This window comes from Carica papaya, chromosome 1 (genome assembly GCF_054855325.1).
Source record: "Carica papaya isolate Zhongbai chromosome 1, ASM5485532v1, whole genome shotgun sequence".
Classification (NCBI taxonomy): Eukaryota; Viridiplantae; Streptophyta; class Magnoliopsida; order Brassicales; family Caricaceae; genus Carica; species Carica papaya.
In genome coordinates, this window is record NC_142309.1 from 10,454,137 (window position 1) to 10,469,003 (window position 14,867).

At 34.4% G+C, this 14,867-nt stretch overlaps 1 protein-coding gene across 3 annotated transcripts; it reads left to right on the forward strand.

The window, feature by feature from the left end:
* Positions 1-767: 767 nt before the first annotated feature.
* Positions 768-13,802, forward strand: LOC110809403 (gamma carbonic anhydrase 1). Of its 3 annotated transcripts, none has more exons than XR_015818750.1 (6): positions 768-1,059; positions 1,496-1,639; positions 6,195-6,320; positions 6,418-6,569; positions 11,798-12,046; positions 13,113-13,250. XR_015818750.1 is itself a non-coding variant. In XM_088219066.1 (6 exons), exons 1-5 carry the CDS (start codon positions 945-947, stop codon positions 13,389-13,391), a joined length of 816 nt encoding a protein of 271 aa, XP_088075192.1. In that variant the 5' UTR covers positions 768-944; the 3' UTR covers positions 13,392-13,396; positions 13,578-13,802. The 3 variants fall into 3 exon arrangements, 2 of the variants coding, with proteins under 2 accessions (XP_088075192.1, XP_088075190.1); XM_088219066.1 differs by lacking the exon at positions 11,798-12,046 and adding an exon at positions 13,578-13,802 and having other exon boundaries at positions 13,113-13,396; XM_088219064.1 differs by lacking the exon at positions 11,798-12,046 and having other exon boundaries at positions 13,113-13,802.
* The last annotated feature ends 1,065 nt before the right edge of the window (positions 13,803-14,867 follow it).

The following is a 14,867-nucleotide window of genomic DNA, read 5'->3' on the forward strand; positions in this document are numbered from 1 at the left end:
TATTTTTGATTTTTTAATTTATACATTTTAAATTAAAATGTATTTTTTAATTTTTTAATATACTAAATATTTTTTAATATACTAAAATATTATATGTTCAGAAAAATTAATATCGATAGTTGTATTAACAAAATGAGCATTTTTATGTAGAATCAAAATATATTATGCATATTAATATAACTATAGATATAAAATGTAACAATGTAAAACTATTGTTGGATGTAACCCTTATTTCATATTTTTATTTTTAAATAATTAAATCATAGTTATATTTGTAATAAGTACAAATTTTGTATGAAATTTATTTGTAAAATCACACATATTTGAACTATAAGATAATTAATGTGCTATTTAAAAATTATAAAAGATAAACTTATATGAGATTAGAATAATATAATTTAAATTTCATCACAAAATTCATATGACTTAAAACTTTATTAAAAAAATAATAAAATATATTTGCAAATACTCACTTAATTCTACCAAAAATGATGAACTATATTATATTTGAAATTATAAAAATGACCTTATATAAAAGTTCATGAGAAATTAGAAGAATAATTTCTAAATTTTATCAAATCAAGAAAAATTTAAAATGTATTGTTAAAATTTTATAGGAGATCAAATTTTTTTATTATTCTAATTAAATTTACGTATTTTTTTAGTTAAATTAAGTGTAAATTTATAAATAAATTTATTCAAAGCATAATCTAATAATATTTATATTTTTGTATCAAATAAATATGTACTTACAATTAAATTCGAAAAATAGCCTGTTCCAATATTTTGCTATGGTATATTCCATCTCCACTGTGCTGCTCGTAACCCTCATTCTCTTCTCCAACGAATTTGCCAACTTGCCCATCGCACTCACGCAGACACAGAGCTGAAATCGTAGTGAGAGTTTGAGATTTTGTTCCTCACTGACCGAGAGGGAGAGAGAGATGGGAACCCTTGGGAAAGCCATATACACTGTTGGATTCTGGATTCGCGAGACTGGTCAAGCTCTTGATCGTCTTGGCTGCCGGCTCCAAGGCAACTACTACTTCCAAGAACAACGTAATCACTGTCTCGAACTATTTATTACCTTATATCCATTTCGGTTGAATTTTATGTCCTAATTTTTAATTTTGCAAGTTAGATCATTTTTCCTTGCAAAATGCGTTTGAAGAAATGGCACATTTATGTGTATTCCGTTTATTTGGATCAACACGGATGATTGTGGTTGAGCTTGCTTTTATTTACTCCGGCTACTTTCCTATGTGTATTCCAATTCCGAGAAAGTGGCACTGTCTTCTATCTCGAAGACATAGTGAATCTGGGGATTTTTTTTTTAGATTTGTTAGATTATCTGTTCACAGGATGTATCCATGCAGGAATTTTTTTTTTTTTTTTCATGTTGTAACTTCAAGTTGTTGAGGTGACATTTGCTTCAGCTTTTTTGTTTTTACTTTTGGCATCTGAGCATGCTATAATATCTGGTATCTCTTTGAAGTGTCTCGGCATCGAACTCTGATGAACATATTTGACAAAGCTCCTCTGGTGGAGAAGGATGCATTTGTGGCGCCGAGTGCCTCTGTCATTGGGGATGTTCAAATTGGAGGAGGATCATCCATTTGGTATGGATGTGTTTTACGAGGTATGGTCCACTTTTATGTGTCATGTAGTATTTATTTGTCTGTTTTTTCGGAAGGTTTGATAGATTGTGTATGATGATTTCACTTTCTAAATAATTTTGTAACTAGAGGCGTAAATGCCTAACTTTACTAAAGAAACATGTCTTGCACCTGCTTTTTTTTCCCGCCTTTGTTTAAGGGTCATTCTCTTACTTTGGAAGGAAATTTGGGACCTTTAGATGTTTTGATTGGCATAGGACAGATTATAATAAGTTTTATATTTAAGGATTAGGAGATAGGAATCTAGATTTCACAGTTGGGATTTAGAATGAGTAGTGATGGAAGCAAAAAGCGATGGTGGTTCTGAAAAGTCAGAGGAGGTGGGGTGGAGGACGTTATGACTCTGGTTGGTGTCATTGATGGAGGAGCTTGAGAGGGGTCATAGGAGGGGAGAGGAACGAGGCTGAAGTGGAAAAGGAGGGGTTTTGGCAGATAATAGTGTTTGAAGGTGAGAATCAGGATGGATTTGGTGAAGATAAAAATTTCGAATGGGTCCCCAATAATATTCTGAAGATCAGTAAATCTCTTGGAGTGAGTTTTGAGGGGCTGCATGACAATAAATGATTTTGTTTAGGGAGATTGTGAGGAGGAGAAGGAATGAGTAAAACGCAAAGAAACCAGAGTTGACTTTAAAGAAAAGGCAAGAAGTAGATAAGGAATGGGAGTTGAAGAGAAGAGGCTACAGTTAACGTGAGAGGCTTTAATGTTGGCCTTATGTTAGGTTGCATAGTTTCTGGAACGTGAGCGGCTTTTAGTGATTCCATGAAGAGGGTAGTTATTAGAGGTTATATGTCAGGATGGAAAGTAAAGGTGTTTTGTCTACAGGAAAAAAAAGAGGATTTTTTTGGACGACTTGGCTGCACAGTAATTTGTAAGGTAAGGGAGGTGGGTTGGAAGGAATTCCCGGCTGTAGGGGGCAATGTGTGCGGTAGTATGTTGTAGAATGAGAATAATTTGAAATGCGAAGATGTTTTCATTGGATATTTCTCCATTTCTTGTTTATTTGAATAAAGGGTCAATGGCTGGTGCTGGGTATGGCAGAGGTGATGGGAGAAAGAGGGAGATATCATGGGGTGATCTGGAAGAGTATAGGAGATGGGACTATCAGTGGTTTGTTATAAGGGACTTAAATATGGTTCTTAGGAGGCATGAATCTTGTAGGGAGATTTTCTCCAGGGTATGTGTTGAGGAATTATGGCGCTTATATGATAGGTTGAATCTTATGGATTTGCCTCTTCCAGGTGGCAAATGGACTAGTAAAATTATAGAATCAATCTCAACTTCTCTTGGATTGATTGCTTTTTAGTACTCGTTTCTTTTCAATCTCAAATGACAAGGTTAGTTCATAAACTCCAACGTATAGTTTCTAATCATTGCCCCATTTGTTTGGATTCTAATGGCATTAACCGGGGGCATGCCTATTTAGATTTGAGGATAAATGGTTGAAGGTGCTGAGTTTTCATGAAAAACAAATCACGGAATTGTAGTGGCCAGCTACGGAGGCTGGCCCCCTTTACGGTTTTTTTTTTCCTGGCAATGAGGATCAAATGGGGCTAGTAAAAGAGTTTATAGTTTTCAAACTTAGGGCTTTGATACTATGTTAAAAATAATTATGTTATATTCTCATTGAATAAGAGGACTCCGCCACGGTGATCCACTTCCCCCTCTTTTGTTTATTATTGTAATGGAAGCTCTAAATGACTTACTGGTGAAGGCTAGGATTTAGACATGGTGAGAGGTGTGACAGTGGGAAGGGGTGATAACAGGGTTGAGATTTCACATCTTTTTTTTTTCCAGATGATACCTTGATTTTTTGTCAACCTGAGGAGAAGATTTTGCTACATTTAAGGTGTGTTTTCCTATGTTTTCAAGCTGTCACGGGACTCATTATCAACTTGAAAAAGTGAGAACTGGTTAAAATTGGTGATAGGAGCAACGATACTCAACTTGCTAGGGTGTTGGGGTATAAGGCAATCAATCTTCCGATCAAGTACTTTGGGTCCTTTTGGGGGTGAGAACTTGGGAACCTATGGTTGAAATGTTTCAAAAGCGTTTGGCTGGTTGGAAGAGGAGTTTTCTGTCTAAGGGTGGGAGACTCACTCTAATGAAAAGCAGTTTAAACAATGTCCCTTTTTATTATCTTTCCACTCTTAACAATTCCAACAAAAGTGGCAAGGAGATTGGAAGTTGATGTAATTGAATAGGAAACAGATTGTAACTCATCTACTACTCCCTCTCCCCACCATATCCCCCCACCTCGCCCCAATCACCCTACACCACAACATCCCCTCCTCTGAATGACATCTCCACAACCACTTCCCCAGTAAAGCTTTGTTCAAATCCACCAAAGACCGGAGCCCCAGACCCCTCCTCCCCTTAGGCTGTTTCTCGTCATCCCACCTAATTAATATTCTAGGATATTAACCAGTTCTTACAGTTTCACCTCGCCTTAGGTTGTTTCACCGTAAGTAATATTCTGGTTAATATTACCCCTAGAATATAAACCCTAATTGTAAGAAAGACATTGTGCCAAGAAATATTCCCCTCGGGAGTCTCAAAGTAGTCTGCTAAGTCTTGTGTTTTCCCAAATCTTGCTAGTCTATAGATGGTAAGAAACTGGAGTGTTAGGTTGCTTAGTGCACCACCTATTATCCCAAAACCTCATCCTTGAACCATTGCCAACTTGGACCTGAATAAAATTAGTCAGATTGCTCCATCCTTTTTTAATTTCCTTTACCAAAGATGAGAATGATAATCCTCACAGTTTCTAGCCAATAGACAGTGCACCTCTAAAATAGCTTTAGGCTAAAATTAAGTAAACAAATTTTAACTTACCAACAGAAATTTGACTAATGCTCTTCAATTTAGTCCTTGTTTATGTAAGTATGTTATGCAGAGATTTTATTTTGACCTCACTTCTTTAACTAACCAATTGAATATCATTAAATATATGATGACAATGGCATTTATTTAAAAGTTCTAAAGATATATAAATGGTTCACACTATATATATATATTAATTTTTAAAAAATAGAGTGGGATAAACTGGACCCATCTATCATTCTTCTCCAAAAGAAAAAGAAAAGATCCAACTCTGTATAATGAAACCCCATCCGTTGCTTTAGGAACCTGTCTGAAAATATATTTTCTGTGTTTCCTCATTTTTTTTAAGAATGTTATGCAGATTTTGCTTTGATCCCATTTCTTTTAACTGACCAATTCAACAAAAAAAAATGTGGTGTAAATATAACATTGATTAAAAAGTTTAAATACATATAAATAATTCATAAATAATATACATATATATTAATTTTACTTTCTATTCTTCCTAAAAAGAGACCCCAGTGTTTACAATGAAGCCCTGCCTTTGGGTATAGGACTGTTTTTGTGATTTGTGAAGATCAAGAAATGAGGAATTGTTGCTTTAGAAACCTTGTCTGAGATGATGTTTTCCTTTTTTTTCCTCTTCTAAACAAGTATATGTATTTGAAAATTCACATCTACATTCTGTCTGGACTATCCGGTCATGTTTGTATGATGCAATCAAAACCCTCATCTTATGGGTGATGTTTAAGGGACCATTGATGTGACTCCTAGCTATTTTCTTAGGTATTTTTTCCCTCAAAATTCTAACTCCTAAGTTCTTGGATGTGATATAGGTATGACCCAAATTTCCTCGTAAATGAATTAGTTCCTAGTTTGTCCTGCACCTATGATTCTACTTGTCCATTCAGTCTGTATTTTAATTTTCAGGCATTCAAATCTTAGTTATTACTGGTGCACCATAAACAAAATTCGCTTGCTGGGGATATGAAAACTTGACATAATGACATGGTAGGGTATAGACTGGGGAGAGACAAGCATGATAAATTATAGCTTTTATGTTAGAACAAGCTTATCATTGATTAAAGAATCAGTGCTAGGCAGATAGTTATTCTGTCAGAATTAGCAATAATGACCTTTTCTATTGACATTCTGTTTCATCTATCTCCCTTTGGTTCTTAAAAGGTCTGAAGTATATTTAATCCTTATTGAATAATCTGTTATAGTTATTGGTGCCATGGTTACTTTCTTTTCTAGACTAGTGAGTTTGATGATGGCATGGAATGCTATGGTTTATATTTCCAAAAAAAAAAAAAAAAAATGGAATGCTATGGTTTACCATATTGAATGGAAAACTTTAGTTCTAATAGCTATAGCAGATACAGCTAGATAGGTGGCATTTTGCATGCCTACACGTGCAAGGCAATATATTGCTGGGTGACTACTTGTGGAAAAGATGCGAAATAATTCTTCATATCGCGAAAACACGTACTTCTTTCTTATATATTTGGTTTGATTCCCCTTTATGATTTCAGTACTTATTTTTACCATATAGGAGTCTGTTTCTGAAGATGATAGATTTTCAAAATTAATCTTCTTTCTTTGATACATGTGTAGAATTGTTAGTTGGTTGAATTTCTTGAGTTGATCTTTTATTGATTTGCGAGTAATCATTCAGACACTTTCTACGCACAGGGGATGTTAACAGTATTACAGTTGGATCCAGAACTAATATACAGGATAATTCCCTCGTGCACGTGGCAAAGTCTAACCTAAGTGGAAAGGTGCTTCCAACCATAATTGGTGACAATGTTACAGTAGGTTAGTTATATAAGGCTTTCTATCTTGGTTTTTGAATTGAATTTATTCATCTTTCTACTCATTTTCTGGATTGTGATTCGGAAGTTGGATTGAGCAGGTCATAGTGCTGTTCTGCATGGCTGTACTGTTGAGGATGAGGCATTCGTTGGCATGGGAGCAACGCTTCTTGATGGTGTTGTAATTGAGAAGCATGCCATGGTTGCTGCTGGGGCTCTTGTGAGACAGAATACGAGGATCCCTTCTGGAGAGGTATATTTTTAATTAGCATTTTTATAAGTATGTCTGTGCATGCAGATGCGAGTTTACGGCTGTATGACTTGTAATACCAGCACTGTTAAAGAAAAGTGAGGGTGTTGACTCTTTCATTACACTATATGCGGATAAGTAATCCACACAAAATATAAGTGGAATTCATTTGCAAATTAATATTTTTATATTTGTGTCCATTCCAAACAAAAAAATTAATTTTGAAGTGAATAGCATATGAAATTGAACAAATAGATTTAGATATGATATAATTTGCTGGAATATAGAAATGAAATTTTGATTTGTAAAAAGTAAAACAAGAATTTTTTTTTGAGAAATTTGGAAAAAACTCAGAAATATCTTTAATATTGTTGTTATAGTTCGCTCAAATGGTCATCTAAATAGAATAAAGATTATATTTTACAATATAGTACTTTTCTGGATAGGTTTTCTCATAAACAGTAGTTTCCTATTTATGCCTGTTTATAGCTATTTCCTTACGGTAGCAAAAAGACACTATAAATGCCCTTCAGTCCAACAAATAAGAAAGTTATATTATTTTCATCAAGATGGTATCAGAGTAAGGTTTTAGAAAAAAAAATCAGAGACAATTCTGTTTCAGAAAATGAACATTGTGTTAAAAAACCGTAGATGATGTTGGAAAAACAGAGTTTGAACACAATACTTCTAAGTATATTAACTATTTTATTTCAGAAAAGAAACATCATGTTCCAAAATCCTAGATGATGCAAGCAAAAGAGAGGTTGAACATAATACTTAGAGAACATTAACGAAGAATCAAACTTAGAAATCTCAGATCTAAAGAATAATTTCTTTATCTAAAAAAAAACAAGAAATCTCAGATCTTAAGAATCATTCAACATCTGGATAATTTTTGTATAATAACACAAAGAAAAATCCAACTACCAAGCTAGTGTAGCTTATTTGTAGTTACTGAACATAATCAAAATATGAGAACTTAGGTCTACCTTGGAAATCAACTGAGTTGAAAAAACGAATTATCAACATCTGTATAATGTTTGTATATAACCAAACAAAAAAAATCCAATACCAACTAAGCTAGTGTAGCTTATGTGTAGGTACTGGAGATAATAAAAATAAGAGAACTTAGGTCTACCTAGGAAACCAACTAAGTAGAAAAAGCTAATTAAACAATACACTACAGTAGAAACTAACTAGAAAGGGAACATCAAAACTTCTTCTCCTGTGAATATGCAATTTCCAATGATACTTCTTTTCCTTTATTGGTTTTGCATCATTCTCCGCCACGACTTGACTTGGCAAAGTAGATTGAAGATGTCATTTCAAGAAATTTATTTTCAGAAATCCAAGAAGTACATAATCTTGGAGTTCATGCCATTTAACTAGATAGTGACAAGTGCCATGGTTGGAAGAAGTAACAATTGGTTCACTGATGATAACTTCAAATCTCCTCTGCTGGTTGTGATATTGAAGGAACCTTAGGCAACTATTTTCCTGTGGGAATAGTTGAAGACCAGAGAGGCTCCAAAGTGTCTCAGTAAAGTGTTAAATCTCGATTAAAAACACAATTAATATTCAAATGGGTGTAAGCAAGTTAAGCAATTATGCATTGGACCAACAGATTGAATAATGGGAAAGGGAAGCGCTTAAGAATGTGATCTTTTTTTCCAACATTCATAAGATATGATAAAAAAATCATGCCATTGCTACCAAATGAAATTGTGTAATTTTGCAATGCAAATTTGCAGCAAGTTTATAGTCGATATTCTTTAAGGCGGTATGTCACTTGATTTTAAATATGCAAATCATAATATGTTTGGCAAATGATTCTACTGGCTTAGACATTCAGCTACAGGAGGTAGTGGGAGAAGGGGAACAACCATGAACAATCTTTAAAGGATTCTTACTGGTTGACCTATTACTAGAATCTTTTGCAGACAATTCCAACAGCTGAAAAAATTAGATTCCATTTGTGTTGTTTCTCTCTAACGAGATGCATGAGTTAGTTTCTGTTAGGGTCCCTGCTAGTGGATCTCGTTACGGGTATTTGGACATAGAAAGCAATAGGTATTCAAGAATGTTTTTGCATTTTTCTAGAATGTTTTTGAGTTTTTCTTCCTTTGCCTATGTTGACTTCTGAGTTTTAGTACTTTTCAAGAGAAACCTTATGATCTCTTGAGTAAAAAGTATTCGAACCTTTTTATAAATTTTCCAACATGCATCTGTCTGCAAGAGACAGGTCTTCTCATAACAAGGGAGGTTAGTTATCTGGAGAAATTATTTCCAGATTTGAATCTTATCTTCCCTTTTGTCCTTATGCTAATATCCTTAGTCATTGGAACCATTTCTGACTGCACCTCCGCTGTGGGTAGAAAGCAAAGGAGAACCGGCACCTTCTATTGTGCAACTAGGCCCCTGTTTCTCCACAAACATGGGAACCCACTTCTCTTCCTCAGCGGCTTGTTCTTTGCTTTTTTAATTTTCATACCTTGTGAGATTTTGCTCATCATCCTTACCGGACAGCAATAGTTTTGCCACCACATCTGCCATCCTCTTCCACCCTGAACCATCTTTTTCGTTCTTGTATACACTCCCTGTTTCTGCCTTATACCCCCACAAACCTCGAAAGAGACAAAAATCGACCTCTCCTGTTTGTACAGTTCTGCTAGCAGGTAGCCGCTTGCCATTGGACACACCAGAGCATAAAAGATGCCTTCATTCAGAGTTGTATCCAGACAATTGTGTGCCCATTTCGTTTCCAGTGCTTCAAGAGAGAGCTCATATAATTGCACCTCCCTCTTTTCTTCTATCCTTGTCCCTTCTCTCTCCACATCTTCTGCTCATGTTGAACACTTTCCAATCCAATGGAAATTCTGACTTTGGTTTGCAGTTGAATCCCATAATAATTACATGAAGGTTAGTCGAATTAATTTAATTGAATCAACATGTCATCTGATTCAGTTTAGCATACTCAAGGATTCAACGAAGAGTTTGTATATCAAACTGCAAAATTCTTAACTTGTGATAATCTTGCCTTCTTCTTTAGTGTCTTCTGGAAAGTTCCTTGTTGTAGTGTCCCTAAAATTTCCATGGTTTAATGATGATCGTGTGATGTAGAATTGTATGAAAAATTAAAAAGGTTCTCTTCCCCCTTTCTGTTGATGTGGTACACTGTCCCAGTGGGAAGTTCTGGTGTTCGTTGATTTGATTTGATGAAGCCATTTGTAATATCAGCAGGGATTTTTAGTGTTTTGATGTTTGATGAAGCTCGTAGTAGACATTGAATTCTTAATAAATTCTATGTTCATGTCCAATGAATATTTTTTTGGGAGATTCCAAGAATTTCTTATTTTCCCAGTGGATTTTAGTGAAATCCTAATGAATTCTAGGTTATTTGTCTAGCTTGGATCTTATCAAAGCACCCTCATAGGCTTAAACAAGATCAAGGAAACCTATCCCACTTCTCTCTTGCATCACAAAGTGTTTTACTCGAATAACCAAAAAAATGACATCTATATTAGACAGTGGAAGAAGGTAAACCATGTAGCTTGGCAACCTCAAGAACAATTAGCGATACGGGAAGCATTACTTACTTTATTGCATGGAACAAAATGCACCTTCTCCAAAAAAAAGGAACAAACTGTCATTTTTAGGACCTATTGACCACAATCAGAATAGAATCATTTTCGCAGAATGTCTCTTGAGGGTTCATAGAGCTTTGGATAGTTAACTAGTATGAGACTGAGAAACTCTTGTAATATCTCATTTCAACGAGAGCTAGTAAAACCTATACTTGGCAAGAGTAATGTTGTCTTTCTTCATGGAAGTATGTGGGGTCTCAATGACCAGAGTCAGAGACCAATAATGGCTTTTCCTTATGGAGTGGGGGAGGAGAGTTGGTTTCCTTATGGAGACCAATATTGAAGTGATTGATTATGGGTTGGTAAAAAGCATATGGGACCATCGGAAAGTGGTTGATACTTTGTGTGGGATTTTGATTTTATGGGACTATAGGAAAGTTGATTTGATTAAGAGCTTAAGGGGGATTTTTTATATCTGAATGTTTTCTTTTAAGGTCTTTCTTCTTCTTGGATTTTTTTACTGAAGTCTGTGAAAGGGGGGACGTTTAATTAGGCATTTGATATAGAACGATATAGGTGCTTGCCACTCAGTCTTGGAACCGCCCTTGGGTTGTTGGTAGGGAGTTCAACTTAGACCATGAAAGAGTCCTCTATGGAGCCCTGCTCTTCTTGTTCCATGGGGTTTAGAGATTGGGTAAACATAGTGAATCTCAAAATCTTCCCTTTCAGGGAGGACATTGGACTTCGTCAAACTTAAAAGAAAGAGGTTCTTGATTTTCTCGAGCTTTTAGGCTCTGGTTCCAAACCTCATCCAGAAGATTCTCCCTTGTGTCACCTTATCATCCCATTTTTCTGGAGTTAATCTTCTCCAATTGTGCTGCCATTCCCTTCCTCTTCAAGAATAGATAATTCAGAGTAGGGCTTAAATGATTTCTTTCGCTTGTGGAGTCGGACTTGGAGAATTTTGCTAGTTTTAGAATTGCAAAGAAAATGGGCCCATGGTAAGAAAATAATTAAATCTTGTATAATCAACTTTCTTGCAAAAAATCTGCTTTGTAAAAAAAATTATCCAGCGGAATTGATGATTAACAAAAGATTCCCCAATGGGGTTTTTATGAGAGAAAAGTGAGACAATTGGCTAAAGTGGAGCTTGCTAATGTAATGCTTATTGATGAGATTGCTTGGCAGCAAAAATGTGTGGTTTTCTGGTTTATGAAAGGGGACAAACACCAAGGTTTTTCACAAGATGTGTGATTTCTGATAGTAAAAATAAGTTCTTGTCTAATGTTAATGTGGAAGGGAAGGCTTTTGAGATAGAACATGATATAGCCGATGCTATTAAGGGTCTACCCAAATATATATACTGAAGAGGAATCTTGGTGGCCTAATTTGGATGGTTTAGAGTTTAACAAGATCGAAGCTCAGGATGTTGCTTGGCATGAGAGACCATCTTTAAAAATGAGTTCATGGTGCTTTAATTTGTTGCAATGCTGAGGAAGTCCTGGGTCAGATGGCTTCTCTCTGTACTTCTTGCAGAAAATCTGGGATGTTACTTGCGAGAGTGTCATGCTGCTTTTTAATGATTTCAATTAGATGGGCAAATTTTTTGCTTCCTTGAACACTACTTCACTTATTTTGGTTCTTTAGATTGAAGGTGCGGTAGATGTTAAACTGTTTCAACCTATCAGTTCAGGAGGCAGTATCTATAAACTCATTGCTAAGGTTCTCTCGCCTATCGCTTGAGCGAAGCCATTGATTCAGTGGTAGGGGCAACCGACACACCTTGGAAGAGCATAAAATCCTACATGCTATTTTGATTGCTGACAAGCTTATTGATTCCATTCTCAAATCTCGCGAGGCAGTATTTTGTTCAATTACATATTAAGCAAGCCTAGGGTAATGTTTGTTCTTCTTTCTTTGATTTATTTGTTGAATCAGATAGGTTTTGGCAGTTGGTTGTGTAAGTGGATGAAAAGATGCATCATTGTCTCGCTTGCTATTCTAATCAGTTTGCTATTCTAAAATCAATGGGGCTGTAAGAACTTCTTTCCTCCTCTAGATGTCTCAGGCAAGGGGATCTCCTCTTCCCTTTCTTCTTAATTGTTATTATGGAGGTCCTCTATGGAATGGCTCTAAATAGCTAGGTGATTTCTAATAGAATTTTAAAAATTTGCGTAACTACTTAATGTACTTATTCTGATATTTGTCTTTGTATTCTAAATGTGTTGCATGTGAATTGGTGAGTTTCTAAATATTTTTATGTATCTTTTTGTTTTCACAAATATATCCCTTGATTAATAACTATAAATCTTAATTTTTTTTGAAATAAAAAAGTGTTAACTATATAACTATATATCTTATTTTAGTAATTAAATTCTCTCTCTCTCTCTCTCTCTATCACACAAGTAAATATTTGGATAAATTATATATTGGTCCTTAGCGTGTGTGCTGCATAAATTATTTGTCAATAACGACAACTTGATCATTCCATAAGCTAAATGTATGTTTTTAATTATTTATTTACACAATATAATCATGTGTACACTTTTAATTCTTTATTTTTCTAGGTCTTGTACTTTTGTTGTATATTTTTACTGTATAAAATTAAATTACTTATTTTTTCTGTATTTTAAAGCAGAATCACTTGTTACGTTTTTTTTATATTTAATAATCTTGTGATTCTCACATGACACACATTTAACTATAATGTAACTGAATGTTAAAGGAATTAGACAATAACTCAAGTAGCTACGTGTACCTTGCTTTTAATGGAAACCTGAAGTAAGTGTTAGTTTGTAATTTTTCTAAAATAGTTGATGAAATATAATTGAACTCAAAAACCAATAAGCTCATGTAATTTCCTATTTGTCTCTGTAGAATGGATAAACTTTACGGTCCGATCTGAAGTTCCCATAAAACACTATGGTGAATAGGTGCTGATAATTTAATTTCTCTCTTACAGGTCTGGGGAGGCAATCCTGCTAAATTCTTGAGGAAGCTAACTGATGAGGAGATTGTTTTTATTTCTCAGTCGGCCATCAATTATTCCAACCTTGCGCAGGTTCATGCAGCTGAGAATGCAAAGTCATTTGATGAGATTGAGTTTGAGAAGGTTCTTCGCAAGAAGTTTGCTCATAAGGATGAGGAGTATGACTCGATGCTGGGTGTTGTCCGTGAAACTCCTCCGGAACTAATTCTCCCAGATAATATTTTACCAGATAAGGCATCGAAGTCTTCTTAAAAATGGTACTTTGCAATGTTTTGTTTTTTGTTTTTTTGTTTTTTTTTTCCAATTTAATGTTGAGGGTTAAAAGCAAAAAACATTTTGTTTTATGTCAAATACATGAGAAGGGATAATTTTCTTTCCCAATAATACCAGACGTGTATGATAGAATTAACTCTTTGGTCCAATCTTCCCATGGTTCAGGAACTCCGGCTTGTGAGAAAACAATGCTGTAAAGCAGTATGAACTGGCTATATTTGTCCGTTCTACCTAGAAGTATTCCTGTTTAGCCTACTATTTTTCTGGATATTCATGTTTTTGAGTTGCTTTCTTGTTAAATTCTAATTATGGCAGAAATTATAATTTCAGTATGAGTTTCTAATAGTTGATTGACCAATTCAATAAATTTTATTTGAGATTTTCAGGTAATTTTGTACTTCATATAATTGAAATCTCATTTGGATGATTACTTGGACCATTCATATTTCTGTAACACTGTGGTTACAAGTGTGCTCAAATGCATTTATAGTTTGAACTGAATATAAATATTCAGGGAAGGACTGTAAAGACTTAAAATCTTAAAGAAAAAAAAATATATATTGTAATGGTAGAAATAAATAATAATTAAGGGTTTATATTATTTATATAGTAAATTAAGAAGTCTAATAGTTCTACATAAATATATTTTTTACAGTACTTTATGGTAATGGGATAAATGATTAAAAATAAAAGAAAAATAAAAATTTTATGGGGTTAACCTTCATTGGCAATTTTGATGGGGTCCGAGAGGTTACCTTTATTCGTAATTCTTATGCTGTTTTGGTTTTTTTAATCTAAAATTGTTAAATAGAATGATGAATTACATTATCTCAGTAAGAATATCATACTAATTATTGATAGGAAAAAACGAAGGTTGGTAAAAATTATAAAACAACTAATGAAACTATTTATTTAGATAAATTCATTTAACATAAAACCGTTTATTCCATACTTACCGTTTTGAGTTTTCAAAATCGACCTATGAAAATAATAACTCGAATAACATTAATTTCATATCCAAATGAGAAAGAATAACAACTTATATTTTTACCTATTTACCAGTACATCTGGGAGTCCATAGGGGTCCCCTCCTTACGCGTGAGCCCAATATCCAAATTATTGATTAATTGGTCGTCCTCATACCCCGTCCGATAATGGGCACTAAAACATACCACTGCCTCAATACTCTATCCGGTATGAGGGTAAATTATACTCTCATCCATTCCGTATGAGACTTCTCAGCCTCGTTCGACTGAGATAATGCCCACAGTAGAGTTTTTCCTATGCACCGGGTTCGTACACCATTCCCCAAGGTATCCGATAAACCTTTCATACATGTCTTTCACATCATCTACCAACCACCAATTATATACCAATATCTCATATTTGCAAATCAACAGTAAGCGATGCAAATAAACAATACGTAAATCAAGAAAATATAATTAGGTCATTTAT